This window comes from Penaeus vannamei, chromosome 38 (assembly GCF_042767895.1).
Source record: "Penaeus vannamei isolate JL-2024 chromosome 38, ASM4276789v1, whole genome shotgun sequence".
Lineage (NCBI taxonomy): Eukaryota > Metazoa > Arthropoda > Malacostraca > Decapoda > Penaeidae > Penaeus > Penaeus vannamei.
Window position 1 is genome coordinate 7,726,578 of NC_091586.1, and position 13,400 is coordinate 7,739,977.

Sequence of the window (13,400 nt, forward strand, 5' to 3'; positions counted from 1 at the left end):
TAATAATAATAATAGCAATAATAATAATAATGGTAACAGTAATAATGATAATAAAAGTAATCATAAAAAGTAGTAACCATAACAATAATAATAATGATAATTATGATGATAATGATGAATTTTGTCACCACCTACATCATAGAATTTTCTCCAAGTGTTCCATGTATAAATCATTAATTCATCAAAGTCAACATCCGAACCCAAGTCCTTTTCTTCGAGGTACACACACTCCAAGAAATCAAAGTATATTGGGAGTACTCGCAAGAATTCGTGGTTTGGGATTTTGGGATTCACATGGGCCATACTCTCACGTGTAGTGTGTACTTATGTTAGTCAATATGAATTTAGGAGTAATATTAAAGAAAAGAAAACGTGATGTAGAAGGAGGGTATCCCTTGGATATGTAAACAACCTTCTACTAGTCATTTACCTGTTACGAAGACTATTCCAAAACGTTGGAGCATTCGGACACAATTTTGACAATAGATAATAGTTGGGCGACTTCAACGTAACCTTTTCCTCGTCCTTGTTTTGAATTTCATGAAACGAAGAAAATCACTTGAAACAGACTCGGAATCAAAGAAAATGTCAGACAAAAGAAAGAAAGAGAGAGAAAAACAAAAACACATACTCATCGTTTCACGGTTTAGTTCAGTCAGATTAGCGAGGACTACATCTCCCAAGGCTGGCATATATGTGGCCCGGCCTGTTTCAATTGTTCAGAGCTGTCTCAACGGATTCACCTTTACCGAATGCTTACCTCGGTGGCCGGATTGCGTCGCGATGTTGGTTTGTTTACATTCGGCAAGGGAAGCTCAAGGCAGCAAGCAGTCGTGTTTTCTTGGAGGCGTTGAGATCAGCGCTGTCCTCGAGTCAGTGCTTGGTCCTCTGTGTCCGCTGGGTCGTAGTTTTATTATTCTTATTCTTCTTCTTCTTCTTCTTATTATTATTATTATTATTATTACCATTATTATTATTATTAGAAAAAAAAAAAAAACAGTTGATAAGAAGGTACATCCTTACCATGTGAAATGTGTAATTACACATCTGGTGTTGTGAGAGTGAAAAATTCATTCGCATTTACAACTTTCCACATTTGTCAAGAGTATTTCTCTTCAAATTACTTCTAGGTAATAGGTCAGTATATATCCCCATGGCGTTGGATTTTTTACTGCCAACACAAGTCACATTTTTTTATGTAAATCAGAAGTGATTGCCAGTATGTCGAGGAAGTTTTCACATATATTTCAAAGTGTACAAATAGAACTGCATTGGTGTAGGGATGCACACACACACACACGCACACACACGCACACACACACACACACACACACACACACACACACACACACACACACACACACACACACACACACACACACACACACACACACACACACACACACACACACACACACACACACACACACACACACACACACACACACACACACACACACACACACACACAGACACACACACACACACACACACACACATATACACACATCTACATATAGATAGATGAATTGGAAGATAGATAGATAGAGAAAGAGAGACAGAGAGAGAGAGAGACCAATATAAAGTGAGATAGGGATTGTATGTTCCACTTAGACTGATAACGGTCATCAGACCTATATCATTATGAATATCTATCAATCAGTCTATTTCTCTCTCTCTCTCTCTCTCTCTCTCTCTCTCTCTCTCTCTCTCTCTCTCTCTCTCTCTCTCTCTCTCTCTCTCTCTCTCCCTCCCTCCCTCCCTCCCTCCCTCCCTCTCCCCCCCCCTCTCTCTTTCTCCCCTTCTCCCCCTCCCTCTCTCTCTCTCTCTCTCTCTCTCTCTCTCTCTCTCTCTCTCTCTCTCTCTCTCCCACCCACTCTCTCTCTATAAGTTCAATAATCAATCAACAATTTCCTTCTTTCAGATTCACCCCAATCAACAAATTCTTCCACCACACCATCTAACACCACGATGCCAGCAACTCCGAAAAGCACGATAATAACCACGCACAACAAAACAACCATAACCATTAGCACCACGACGGCTACAAAACCACCAGTCGCGACATCAACCACAACAGCTGTATTAAGCACCACAACTACAGTTGTAGCGTCAAGGCAAGACGCTGGGATTCTAAACATGCCTGTGACGGAAACGAAGAAGAACCATGCATATGCCATGGCTCCCTCTGCCATGTCTGCATTCATCACGTCTGGATCTGCTGTGCCTGTGTCTGCCATGGCTGGTGGATCTGCTGTGCCTATGTCTGCCATGGCTGGTGGATCTACTGTGCCTGTGTCTACCATGGCTGGATCTACTGTGCATATGTCTGCCATGGCTGGATCTACTGTGCCTGTGTCTACCATGGCTGGATCTACTGTACCTGTGTCTACCATGGCTGGATCTATTGTGCCTATGTCTGCCATGGCTGGTGGATCTACTGTGCCTGTGTCTGCCATGGCTGGATCTACTGTGCCTATGTCTACCATGGCTGGATCTATTGTGCCTATGTCTGCCATGGCTGGTGGATCTACCGTGCCTGTGTCTACCATGGCTGGATCTACAGTGCCTATGTCTACCATGGCTGGATCTACTGTGCCTGTGTCTGCCATGGCTGGATCTTCTGTGCCTATGTCTACCATGGCTGGATCTACTGTGCCTGTGTCTACCATGGCTGGATCTACTGTGCCTATGTCTACCATGGCTGGATCTACTGTGCCTATGTCTACCATGGCTGGATCTACTGTGCCTATGTCTGCCATGGCTGGTGGATCTGCTGTGCCTATGTCTGCCATGGCTGGTGGATCTGCTGTGCCTATGTCTACCATGGCTGGATCTACTGTACCTATGTCTGTCATGGCTTTATCTACTGTGCCTATGTCTGCCATGGCTGGTGGATCTACTGTGCCTGTGTCTACCATGGCTGGATCTTCTGTGCCTATGTCTACCATGGCTGGATCTTCTGTGCCTATGTCTACCATGGCTGGATCTACTGTGCCTATGTCTGCCATGGCTGGTGGATCTACTGTGCCTATGTCTGCTATGGCTGGTGGATCTACTGTGCCTGTGTCTACCATGGCTGGATCTTCTGTGCCTATGTCTACCATGGCTGGATCTTCTGTGCCTATGTCTACCATGGCTGGATCTACTGTGCCTATGTCTGCCATGGCTGGTGGATCTACTGTGCCTATGTCTGCTATGGCTGGTGGATCTACTGTGCCTGTGTCTACCATGGCTGGATCTTCTGTGCCTATGTCTACCATGGCTGGATCTTCTGTGCCTATGTCTACCATGGCTGGATCTACTGTGCCTATGTCTGCCATGGCTGGTGGATCTACTGTGCCTGTGTCTACCATGGCTGGTGGATCTACTGTGCCTATGTCTACCATGGCTGGATCTACTGTGCCTGTGTCTACCATGGCTGGATCTACTGTACCTATGTCTGCCATGGCTGGTGGATCTACTGTGCCTATGTCTATCATGGCTGGATCTACTGTGCCTATGTCTATCATGGCTGGATCTACTGTGCCTGTGTATACCATAGCTGGATCTACTGTGCCTGTGTCTACCATGGCTGGATCTACTGTGCCTATGTCTGCTATAGCTGGTGGATCTACTGTGCCTGTGTCTACCATGGCTGGATCTACTGTGCCTGTGTCTACCATGGCTGGATCTACTGTGCCTGTGTCTACCATGGCCGGATCTACTGTGCCTATGTCTACCATGGCTGGATCTACTGTGCCTGTGTCTACCATGGCTGGATCTACTGTGCCTATGTCTGCTATGGCTGGTGGATCTACTGTGCCTGTGTCTACCATGGCTGGATCTACTGTGCCTGTGTCTACCATGGTTGGATCTACTGTGCCTATGTCTACCATGGCTGGATCTACTGTGCCTGTGTCTACCATGGCTGGATCTACTGTGCCTGTGTCTACCATGGCTGGATCTACTGTGCCTGTGTCTACCATGGCTGGATCTACTGTGCCTGTGTCTACCATGGCTGGATCTACTGTGCCTGTGTCTACCATGGCTGGATCTACTGTGCCTATGTCTACCATGGCTGGATCTACTGTGCCTGTGTCTACCATGGCTGGATCTACTGTGCCTGTGTCTACCATGGCTGGATCTACTGTGCCTGTGTCTACCATGGCTGGATCTACTGTGCCTATGTCTACCATGGCTGGATCTACTGTGCCTGTGTCTACCATGGCTGGATCTACTGTGCCTATGTCTGCTATGGCTGGTGGATCTACTGTGCCTGTGTCTACCATGGCTGGATCTACTGTGCCTGTGTCTACCATGGCTGGATCTACTGTGCCTCTGTCTACCATGGCTGGATCAACTGTGCCTGTATCTACCATGGCTGGATCTACTGTGCCTGTGTCTACCATGGCTGGATCTACTGTGCCTGTGTCTACCATGGCTGGATCTACTGTGCCTGTGTCTACCATGGCTGGATCTACTGTGCCTGTGTCTACCATGGCTGGATCTACTGTGCCTATGTCTACCATGGCTGGATCTACTGTGCCTGTGTCTACCATGGCTGGATCTATTGTGCCTGTGTCTACCATGGCTGGATCTACTGTGCCTGTGTCTACCATGGCTGGATCTGCTGTGCCTATGTCTACCATGGCTGGATCTACTGTGCCTGTGTCTACCATGGCTGGATCTACTGTGCCTATGTCTGCTATGGCTGGTGGATCTACTGTGCCTGTGTCTACCATGGCTGGATCTACTGTCCCTGTGTCTACCATGGCTGGATCTACTGTGCCTGTGTCTACCATGGCTGGATCTACTGTGCCTGTGTCTACCATGGCTGGATCTACTGTGCCTGTGTCTACCATGGCTGGATCTACTGTGCCTATGTCTGCCATGGCTGGTGGGTCTACTGTGCCTACGTCTGCCATGGCTGGATCTACTGTGCCTGTGTCTGCCATGACTGGTGGATCTACTGTGCCTGTGTCTGCCATGGCTGGTGGATCTACTGGGCCTATGTCTGCCATGGCTGGATCCACAATGCCAGCATCTAACATGCTTACGCCTTCCGATTCTGTATCTAATATAACATCTACCATGGCTACATCTACCATGCGTACATCTATCAAGTCTACATCAACATCCACCACATCTACATCTACAACGTCTACAGCTACCACAACTACAATTACATCTACCACGTCCACATCTGCCACATCTACATCTACTGTGTCTACAACTACCACATCTACATCTAGCACATCTACAACGTCCACAACTACATCTACAATGTCCCCATCTACAACTACTACGTCTACAACTTCCACATCTACATCTACAACGTCCACATCTACCACGTCTACAACTACATCTACCACGTCTATAACCACCACATCCACATCTACAACTACCACATCTACATCTACCACAGGTGCAATTACATCTACCACATCTACAATTACCACATCCACATCTACCTCGTCTACATCTACCACATCTACATCTGCCCCGTCTAGAACTACCACATCTACAATTTCCACATACACATCTACCACGTCTACATCTTCCACGTCAACATCTACAACTACTACATCATCTACCACGACTGCAACAACCACATCTTCCTCCACCACAACATCCTCGTCTCCATCTACCACAGCTACAGCCCCCACCACAATTTCCTCTACCACAGCAGCCACCGACCAACCCAAGCCTGTGCTTTCCAACTTACTCGGAACCATATCTACGTCTACCACAAAATCTACTTCTACGACCCTCACTTCAACCGCCACAGCCACGCTCACTTCGCCAACCACTACGACAACACCTCGAGTTAGCACAACATCTACTTCTACCACGCCATCTACAACAATTACAATTCCTACGTCTTCATCATCTACATCAGCTTCTACTACTACGTCTGCGTCAACAACCAAGCCTTTATCTACCACTTCAACTACATCCAGTACCATAATCACTTCGTCTACTACTACTTCTACCTCCATTACATCAACATCAGTCACTACATCTACTTCAACCACAATTTCTACATCAACAACGCGTGAGTATTTTGCCCCCCCCTCCCCGCCCTCAAAAATAAGGGGGTGAAATTACACTGACTTTGGATATCCTTTCCTAAATTTACTTTCTATAAATCACAGTTGGTACAGTGAATGTTGCTGTAAGTGGTATATAAAGTAAGAGGTAAATAATGTAAGTGGTAAATAATGTAAGTGGTAAATAATGTAAGTGGTAAATGATGCAAGTGGTAAATAATGCAAGTGGTAAATAATGTAAGTGGTAAATAATGTAAGTGGTAAATAATGTGTGGTAAATAATGTAAGTGGTAAATAATGTAAGTGGTAAATAATGTAAGTGGTAAATAATGCTCATAAGCGATCATTAGACAGAGTGACGATGATCATGATGACGCTAAACATTTAACGGAAATAATAAAGACAATAATAAGAACGATAAAATGATTTATACTTGTAACACTGACACCTTAAATTACAGCGTGTATAATTTTCTTCGTTTATGTACCATTAAAAAAAAAATCATTTACACTCCCTTCGCGCATCTTAATCCTCATCTATCCCTCTTCCCATTCCCATTCCAGCATTCCCGTTTTGCGAGCGTGTATAATTGTCTTCGTTTTTCTATCATAAAAAATCATTTGCACTCCCTCGCGCATCTTAATCCTCATCTGTCTCTCTTCCCATTCCCATTCCAGCATTCCCGTTTTGCGAGCGTGTATAATTGTCTTCGTTTTTCTATCATAAAAAATCATTTGCACTCCCTCGCGCATCTTAATCCTCATCTGTCTCTCTTCCCATTCCCATTCCAGCATTCCCGTTTTGCGAGCGTGTATAATTTCTATTTCTATCATTAAAATAAATAAATAAATAAATAAAAATAACAATTTAGACTCCCCTCGCGCATCTTAATCCTCATTTATCCCTCTTCCCATTCCCATTCCCATTCCAGCATTCCCGTTCTGCGAGGCCGTCCCTTCCTGTTCCTGGATGGGCGGGGAGTGCCAGTCTGAGTGCCACGCCGACGAGAGGGGCTTCTCTCGTTGTTCAGGCAGCTGCACGTGTTGCGTCTCCAGTGAGTGATCCGTTTTGCGCCTCTGACCGATGTGTGAGGCCGTGGATGGTTGGCACAGTTGCTAATATATGTGATTTTCCATTGTTTAATCCTATTCCTTTTTGGTATTTGGGAAGGTTGTGTGCTGTGTTGATAGCGATAAATGTAAAGGTGTGGGTGAGAATGGTTGTCTCTTGTATTGTGAAGATTCGCGTTCATAACTTTTTTTTGCAGAGTGTAATGTAGTGAATGGTAGGTACAGTTGCTAATATATGTGATTTTCCTTTATTTAGTCCTATTCCTTTTTTGGTATTTGGGAAGGTTGTGTTCTGTGTTGATAGCGATAAATGGAGAGAAGGTGTGGATGAGAATGATTGTCTCTTGCATTGTGAAGATTCGCGTTCATACTTTTTTTTTCTACAGTGGAATGTAGTGAATGGATGGGTTACTAATATATATGATTTTCCTTTGTTTATTCCTATTCCTTTTTGATATTTGGGAAGGTTGTGTGGTGTGTTCATAGCGACAAATGTGGAAGTGTGGATGAGAATGAATGTGTCTTGTATTGTGAAGATTCACGTTCATACCTTTTTTTCTACAGTGGAATGTTGTGAATGGATGGGTTACTAATATATATGATTTTCCTTTGTTTATTCCTATTCCTTTTTTGGTATTTGGGAAGGTTGTGTGGTGTGTTGATAGCGACAAATGGAGAGAAGGTGTGGATGAGAATGATTGTCTCTTGTATTGTGAAGATTCGCGTTCATACCTTTTTTTGTAGTGGAATGTAGTGAATGGTTGGTACAGTTGCTAATGTATATGTATATGTATATATATATATTTTTTGGGGGGGGCATTTAGGAAAAGGTAGTTTGCTTATGATGTAGATAGTGTTTTTCTCTCTTATTTGAATGTATTATTTTTCCATTAGCGAAGCACTTCCCTGCAGATATTTATTTTTCTTTGTCCATTTCCACTTTTCCACATACAAGCTTGCCTAAATAAATTAAGGCCAATAGCAACTGAAATAAATCATGTCCACAATAAAACAGAAATGAAAAACCACCTTCGTATCGTATTCTTAGCCCGCAAGTGCAGTTCGACGTCCTGGAAGTGCAAGAAACTGGGCGGTGCTTGTCAGATTCTTGATCTGAAGGGTTTAAGAGTCTGTGACTTTGTGGATCTGACGGCCTGCCCTGGCTGTGGCTGCTGCATTAGTAAGTATGTTGTTGAACGGAGAAGTACTGATGCGGGCAGGGATGGGTAAAATGTAATGGTATCTTACTATTAAATATTTCGTTCCTGTGATAATGCAAAGGAAATGTATATTGTTTACGTGATATTAGTTTTTAAAAATCGACATGGTATGATGATAACACACTAAACAATCAAAATAAAAAAATTAATACGTAAAAAAATAATGTTAGAGATATAAAAAATCCAGTCCATGTATACATTCCTAAACATACAACAGTACAATCGTACCACAGCAAAGGAGGAGGTAGGGGGATAGGGGGATGAGGGTGAGGGAGGAGAGGAAGGATGGGGGAGAGAGAAGAGAGAAAGGGTATGGGGGAGGGAGGAGAGGACCACACGTACACAAACCAAAAGCGGCCGATTTGCGAAGTCTGACCCAAGGAAACCGCCTCTCCTCTGGACAGGTTGCAGAGCCCAGTACAACAGGACGTGCAGAAAGCTCTACGACGGCTCCTGCAAATCCAAGTGCGATTCTACCGAACTGGAAATACATCGATGCGAGGCCGGGTGCGTCTGCTGTGGGTGTCGCGCGAAAAGGAAGTGTGCGTCGAGAGGAGGTCTCTGCGTCCCCAGCAAGGCACACTGCGAGGGCACGGCATACAGCGCTTGGTGTGATAGGAGCTGCGTCTGCTGCGTCCCAGGTGGGGGTTGGACAGGCAGCTTTTGGGTTCTGGTTTGTCTCCGAAATCTTTGTATTCACGGTATGTTTGTTGCTGCATTCGCTGTAAGTGGTGTTATATAATGCTCATAAGCGAACGGACGCACATATGTATAAGCAATAATTATCATTTATAAGTCGATCAAGACATGAAAAATATATTGCAAAATTATTCCGAAGCATTACCTAATCGTGCGGTATGACAGCTGCACAAGTGGATCTCGCTTTTTATATTTTATTTATATTTTCTTGTGAAGCATTTTATAGGAAAAGGCAATTATGTATAATCGATTTCTGCGAAAAAGCTGAAACATCTGTGTTGTTAATAAAAAAGATATATTGTTCAGTTCAATTTACTAAATAATAGAGTATACGTAATATTTCTTCTTAAATTAATATTTTCTTAGACACCTTAAACTAGAAGCTAGATGCAGTTACCTCTCTGGCAAACGCAATAAAACTGAAATTTAATTAATAATAACTACAATTATTTGCTGAACGTGTATAAAATTCTAAGAGCTTAAAACAACACCGCATTAGATGTGGCTCACTTTATAACGTAAAGAAAACTAAGTACAATTATACAGAGAGTCCAGGTCAGTACTTTAATGGCCGAAGTGGCAAGGCATCATTGTTGGGTACTCATGAGGCATCCGTCAAGCTAAGGCTGGCTCTGCACAGCATATATCCACTAAACATGGTAATAACTACTGCTGTTATTAGCAGGTCGGGTATTACTATCATTACTGTTTATGATGGTGATAGTAATGATGATTATAGTGATAGCAGTGATGATCATGATATTAAAAGTAACTACGATGAGAGCAGGAATGTTGTTTATCCATGGACACCCCCCCCATGCCACACTGATGATGCCATCTGATACATGTTACACGTATCTCAACTTCTCTCCAGATAAACCCTGTGGGTGGAAGACGCCGAAGTGCTTGGAACATTCCGGATACTGCAGTAATTCCTGCTCAGACGGAGAAGTGGCTTTGAAGGGTATATGCGGGAAGGGAAACTGCGTCTGCTGCGTCAGCGGTAAGTTGCCTGGATGAAGTTACAACACACACACACACACACACGCACACGCACACACACACACACACACGCACACACACACACACACACACACACACACACACACACACACACACACACACACACACACACACACACACACACACACACACACATACATACACACACACAGAGACACAGACACAGACACACACACACACACACACACACACACACGCACACACACACACACACACACACACACACACACACACACACACACACACACACACACACACACTCGAGCACATGTGCGTGTGCAGATGAAATGGAAGAGAGTTATGTGTAACATATACTATAATTCATGTCACAGAAAATATCGCACATATGTGTAAGTGAAAATACTGCGCAGTACATACTCACCTACACATTTTCAAAAGTAAATTATTATTCCGGCCACCAAAACATGAACCTCATACATAAACATGCACATCAAAGACAATTTGAAGGCCATCCTTTCGTACCCAGTGCATCTCCACATCCAACTCGTACCCCTTCCTTTGCAGACCCGTCCCCGTGTGCCCAAGGGGAGTGCCTCAGGGTAGGTGGCAGGTGCTCCCGGGTGTGCCCCTCCTTCCTGGGTTCCGTGCCTGAGCTGTGCCCGGGGAAGGACTGCACGTGCTGCCTGTACCTGAAGGCAAAGTGAGTGTTAGGTGGGTAGGATAAACATTGGATATGGGAAAGGAGATTTTTGTTTTGATTACCAAGGTGGTAGGATGTGCAGTAGGGGAATTCTTAAGGTCTGTTTCCCCTAAGATTTTAGGACATTTTTAGCGTTGTGTTCTTAAACTGGTAGGATGTGCAATAGGGGAATCCTTAGTCTTGATTCCTAAGGTGGATATTGATGGGATATTTGAAGATTTGTATATCTAAATATTCAGGGCATGCATCAAGGGAAATCTTAACTTTCTATGCTGGTAAAAAAATCTTTTTAGTTTTGATTTCAGTGGTTGTAGGATATGCAGTAAGGAATCTTTTGATTTGATTTCTTAAGAGGATATCAACAGGGCGATCTTGGGTATGCGTTCTTAACTTGATGAGATATATATTAAGATAATCCTCAGCTCTGGATTTGCAATTAATTTTCAGCTTTCATATCTAAAGGCCTGATCATTTATAGAACTTATCCCTTCAAACTTTACTCCTCTGCATCAGCCTGGCAGAGAAGCAGACATGGAGTTATCCAAGAGACTTATTTATTCAATCAGAACAGATTATGCTTATGTAATTATGTAAAAGAGCCATATCGTAAACAACAAACAAGGTATACTTACGCTATTTTAAATGTCATTATCTACCAATAAAAGCAACCTAGTCTTAAAGATCTTGACTAGCACAAGATCAAGACAGAAATCTGACTAACGAAGACGGTCAAAGTCGATGCACTCAGAAACCTCCACTTTAGGCGGAAAACGTAAAACATTTGCCCGAGAAAGTGTTGGTGTAAATTGGTGTAAATAATTAGGTAGCCTTGAATTTTCATCCCGGGAGACAGACTAGTCAAAGGCACTAATGGGGTGGCAGTCTTATGCTTGGTTCTATTGTGGATAGATCTAATTTTGGATCTTTGCTGTATGTTTTGAATTTCATGCGTTCTCAGTGAAATTTGGTTCACAGATAGTCAGACAGAAAGGTACATATTGTTTCCATTCTTCCTTTGGTTTCTGTATGAAAGCACGTGTTTATGAATCAAAGAAATAGTGGTTCGCCATCTAATTTTTTCCGTGGTTTGAATGGCATTATTGATGATGTTCATCTAAATTGTGTACGAACATTGTTTTTGAAGATTTATTGATTTTTCAGTTGATTATCCATACGAAGGAAGGAAGAATAACCATGTGATTACTGATGTAATTTATTTAATAAAACATTTAAAACGAGATGACTTTCATTTTCATCTTTACTCTAAAATAAAGGCTAAAACTCACTTAATGTATACTTAGGGTGAGCGATGTGTACCAGGTATATTGATAGAAGTACAGTAGCACGTTTGAATAGATATATATTGCATAAAACACCTGATTTTATTTCTCTTTTGACTCTCTCTAACTCACTTTCTTTGTCTTTCCCTCGCTCTATCTCTCTCTCTCTCTCTTAAAGTCCTCCATTAACCTTGACAAAAGGTTCTTTCACAATTCCAGTATACTTCCTCGCTTATGACCAGTCTTGGTACTGCAGGGCTCACGTGGGGGTTTGGGAGGACCAGTAGCGCGCCAGGTGAGGAGTTGTTGCTTGTGAACATCATACATCCCGCACAACGCAGAAGAATCCCGACGTTGTTGCAGTGGCTACGGTGTTGCATGTTGCTCTGGCATCTGTCTCGTCTGAATCAGTCGTTATGCTGTCTTGGACTATGTCCATAAGGTTCAGATTCGATGGAGGACACGGCGATCATACAAGAGGGCAGTACTCAATGGCGGGTCTCACCTCAGGCTTATAATGTCTCACATCCACTAGCATCCAGATGAAAGATGCTACACACATACAAATTTAGATGCAGTTTTTAAAGAATATTGCATGCATGTCCTGTTTAAGTCAGGTTCTTGTTGATATTAACACCAAGCATCTCAATTTCTTCCTGAGCCTTGGGGCAGGCCCTTCGAGATTGATATGAAGGATGCAATGCTGTGTTGGGCAGTGGTAGCGATGGATCACACTGCAAGAGGATGGCAACTCTGGTCGTTCCTTGCACACCAAATCTAGACATGAGATAAACAGACAGCCGTTATTTAACTGATGTCATAAGAACCTGTCATAGCAAACCCTAAATTATTATCAATAGAGGCGTCTTGTCAGGTGCAAGAGGGACTTACCAGGGGCAAATACCTGGATGATGTTGTGTCCAGGTTTTGGTTAATGTGTTCAGTTGTCATTTGTTCGTGAGAGGGATGGTTTGTGCTTCGCTAATGCCAAAGCTCCTCATTTAGACGGCAAGTCCACGGTGCCTCACGCGTTCGAACACGACTACAATATCAGGGGTTATGACGGAAGTGTCAGTGTCCTTGTCGAGTGCCTTGTCCTGATTTATTTGATCTGAAGCCATTAGTGTCACATGCTTAATAGATTCTTGCGTTCAAAGAGATGTCATTGGCAATTATTATCAATTATCCAATTATCCTATGTGGCATGGCCCTAAGTGTTTGATAATTGTGGCATGAGGAATTGCGTGCGACTTTAATGGAGGAATGAACCAAGCGCTCGTGGGGGCGACTGGCTTGGGTGGGGTGGGAGCAACATGCCTGCCGAGTGACAGCAGGAGGGCGGTGTTGTTTTGTTTTTGTTCATGATCCAAAGTCCTGAACACTTGCATTTGCCTTTCTTCATTTTGCTTGGAGTG

At 43.5% G+C, this 13,400-nt stretch overlaps 1 protein-coding gene across 1 annotated transcript in view; it reads left to right on the top strand.

Annotated features, from left to right (window-relative positions):
• LOC113812339 (uncharacterized) overlaps window positions 1-11,926 on the top strand; it is a 26,830-nt gene extending 14,904 nt beyond the window's left edge. Inside the window, exons 11-16 of the mRNA XM_070116110.1 lie at window positions 1,925-6,037; window positions 6,964-7,086; window positions 8,151-8,282; window positions 8,727-8,963; window positions 9,896-10,024; window positions 10,570-11,926. Of these exons, the coding sequence (XP_069972211.1) occupies window positions 1,925-6,037; window positions 6,964-7,086; window positions 8,151-8,282; window positions 8,727-8,963; window positions 9,896-10,024; window positions 10,570-10,709 (4,874 nt within the window). The 3' untranslated portion in view covers window positions 10,710-11,926. The remainder of the gene's footprint in view (window positions 1-1,924; window positions 6,038-6,963; window positions 7,087-8,150; window positions 8,283-8,726; window positions 8,964-9,895; window positions 10,025-10,569) is intronic.
• Window positions 11,927-13,400: the final 1,474 nt, after the last annotated feature.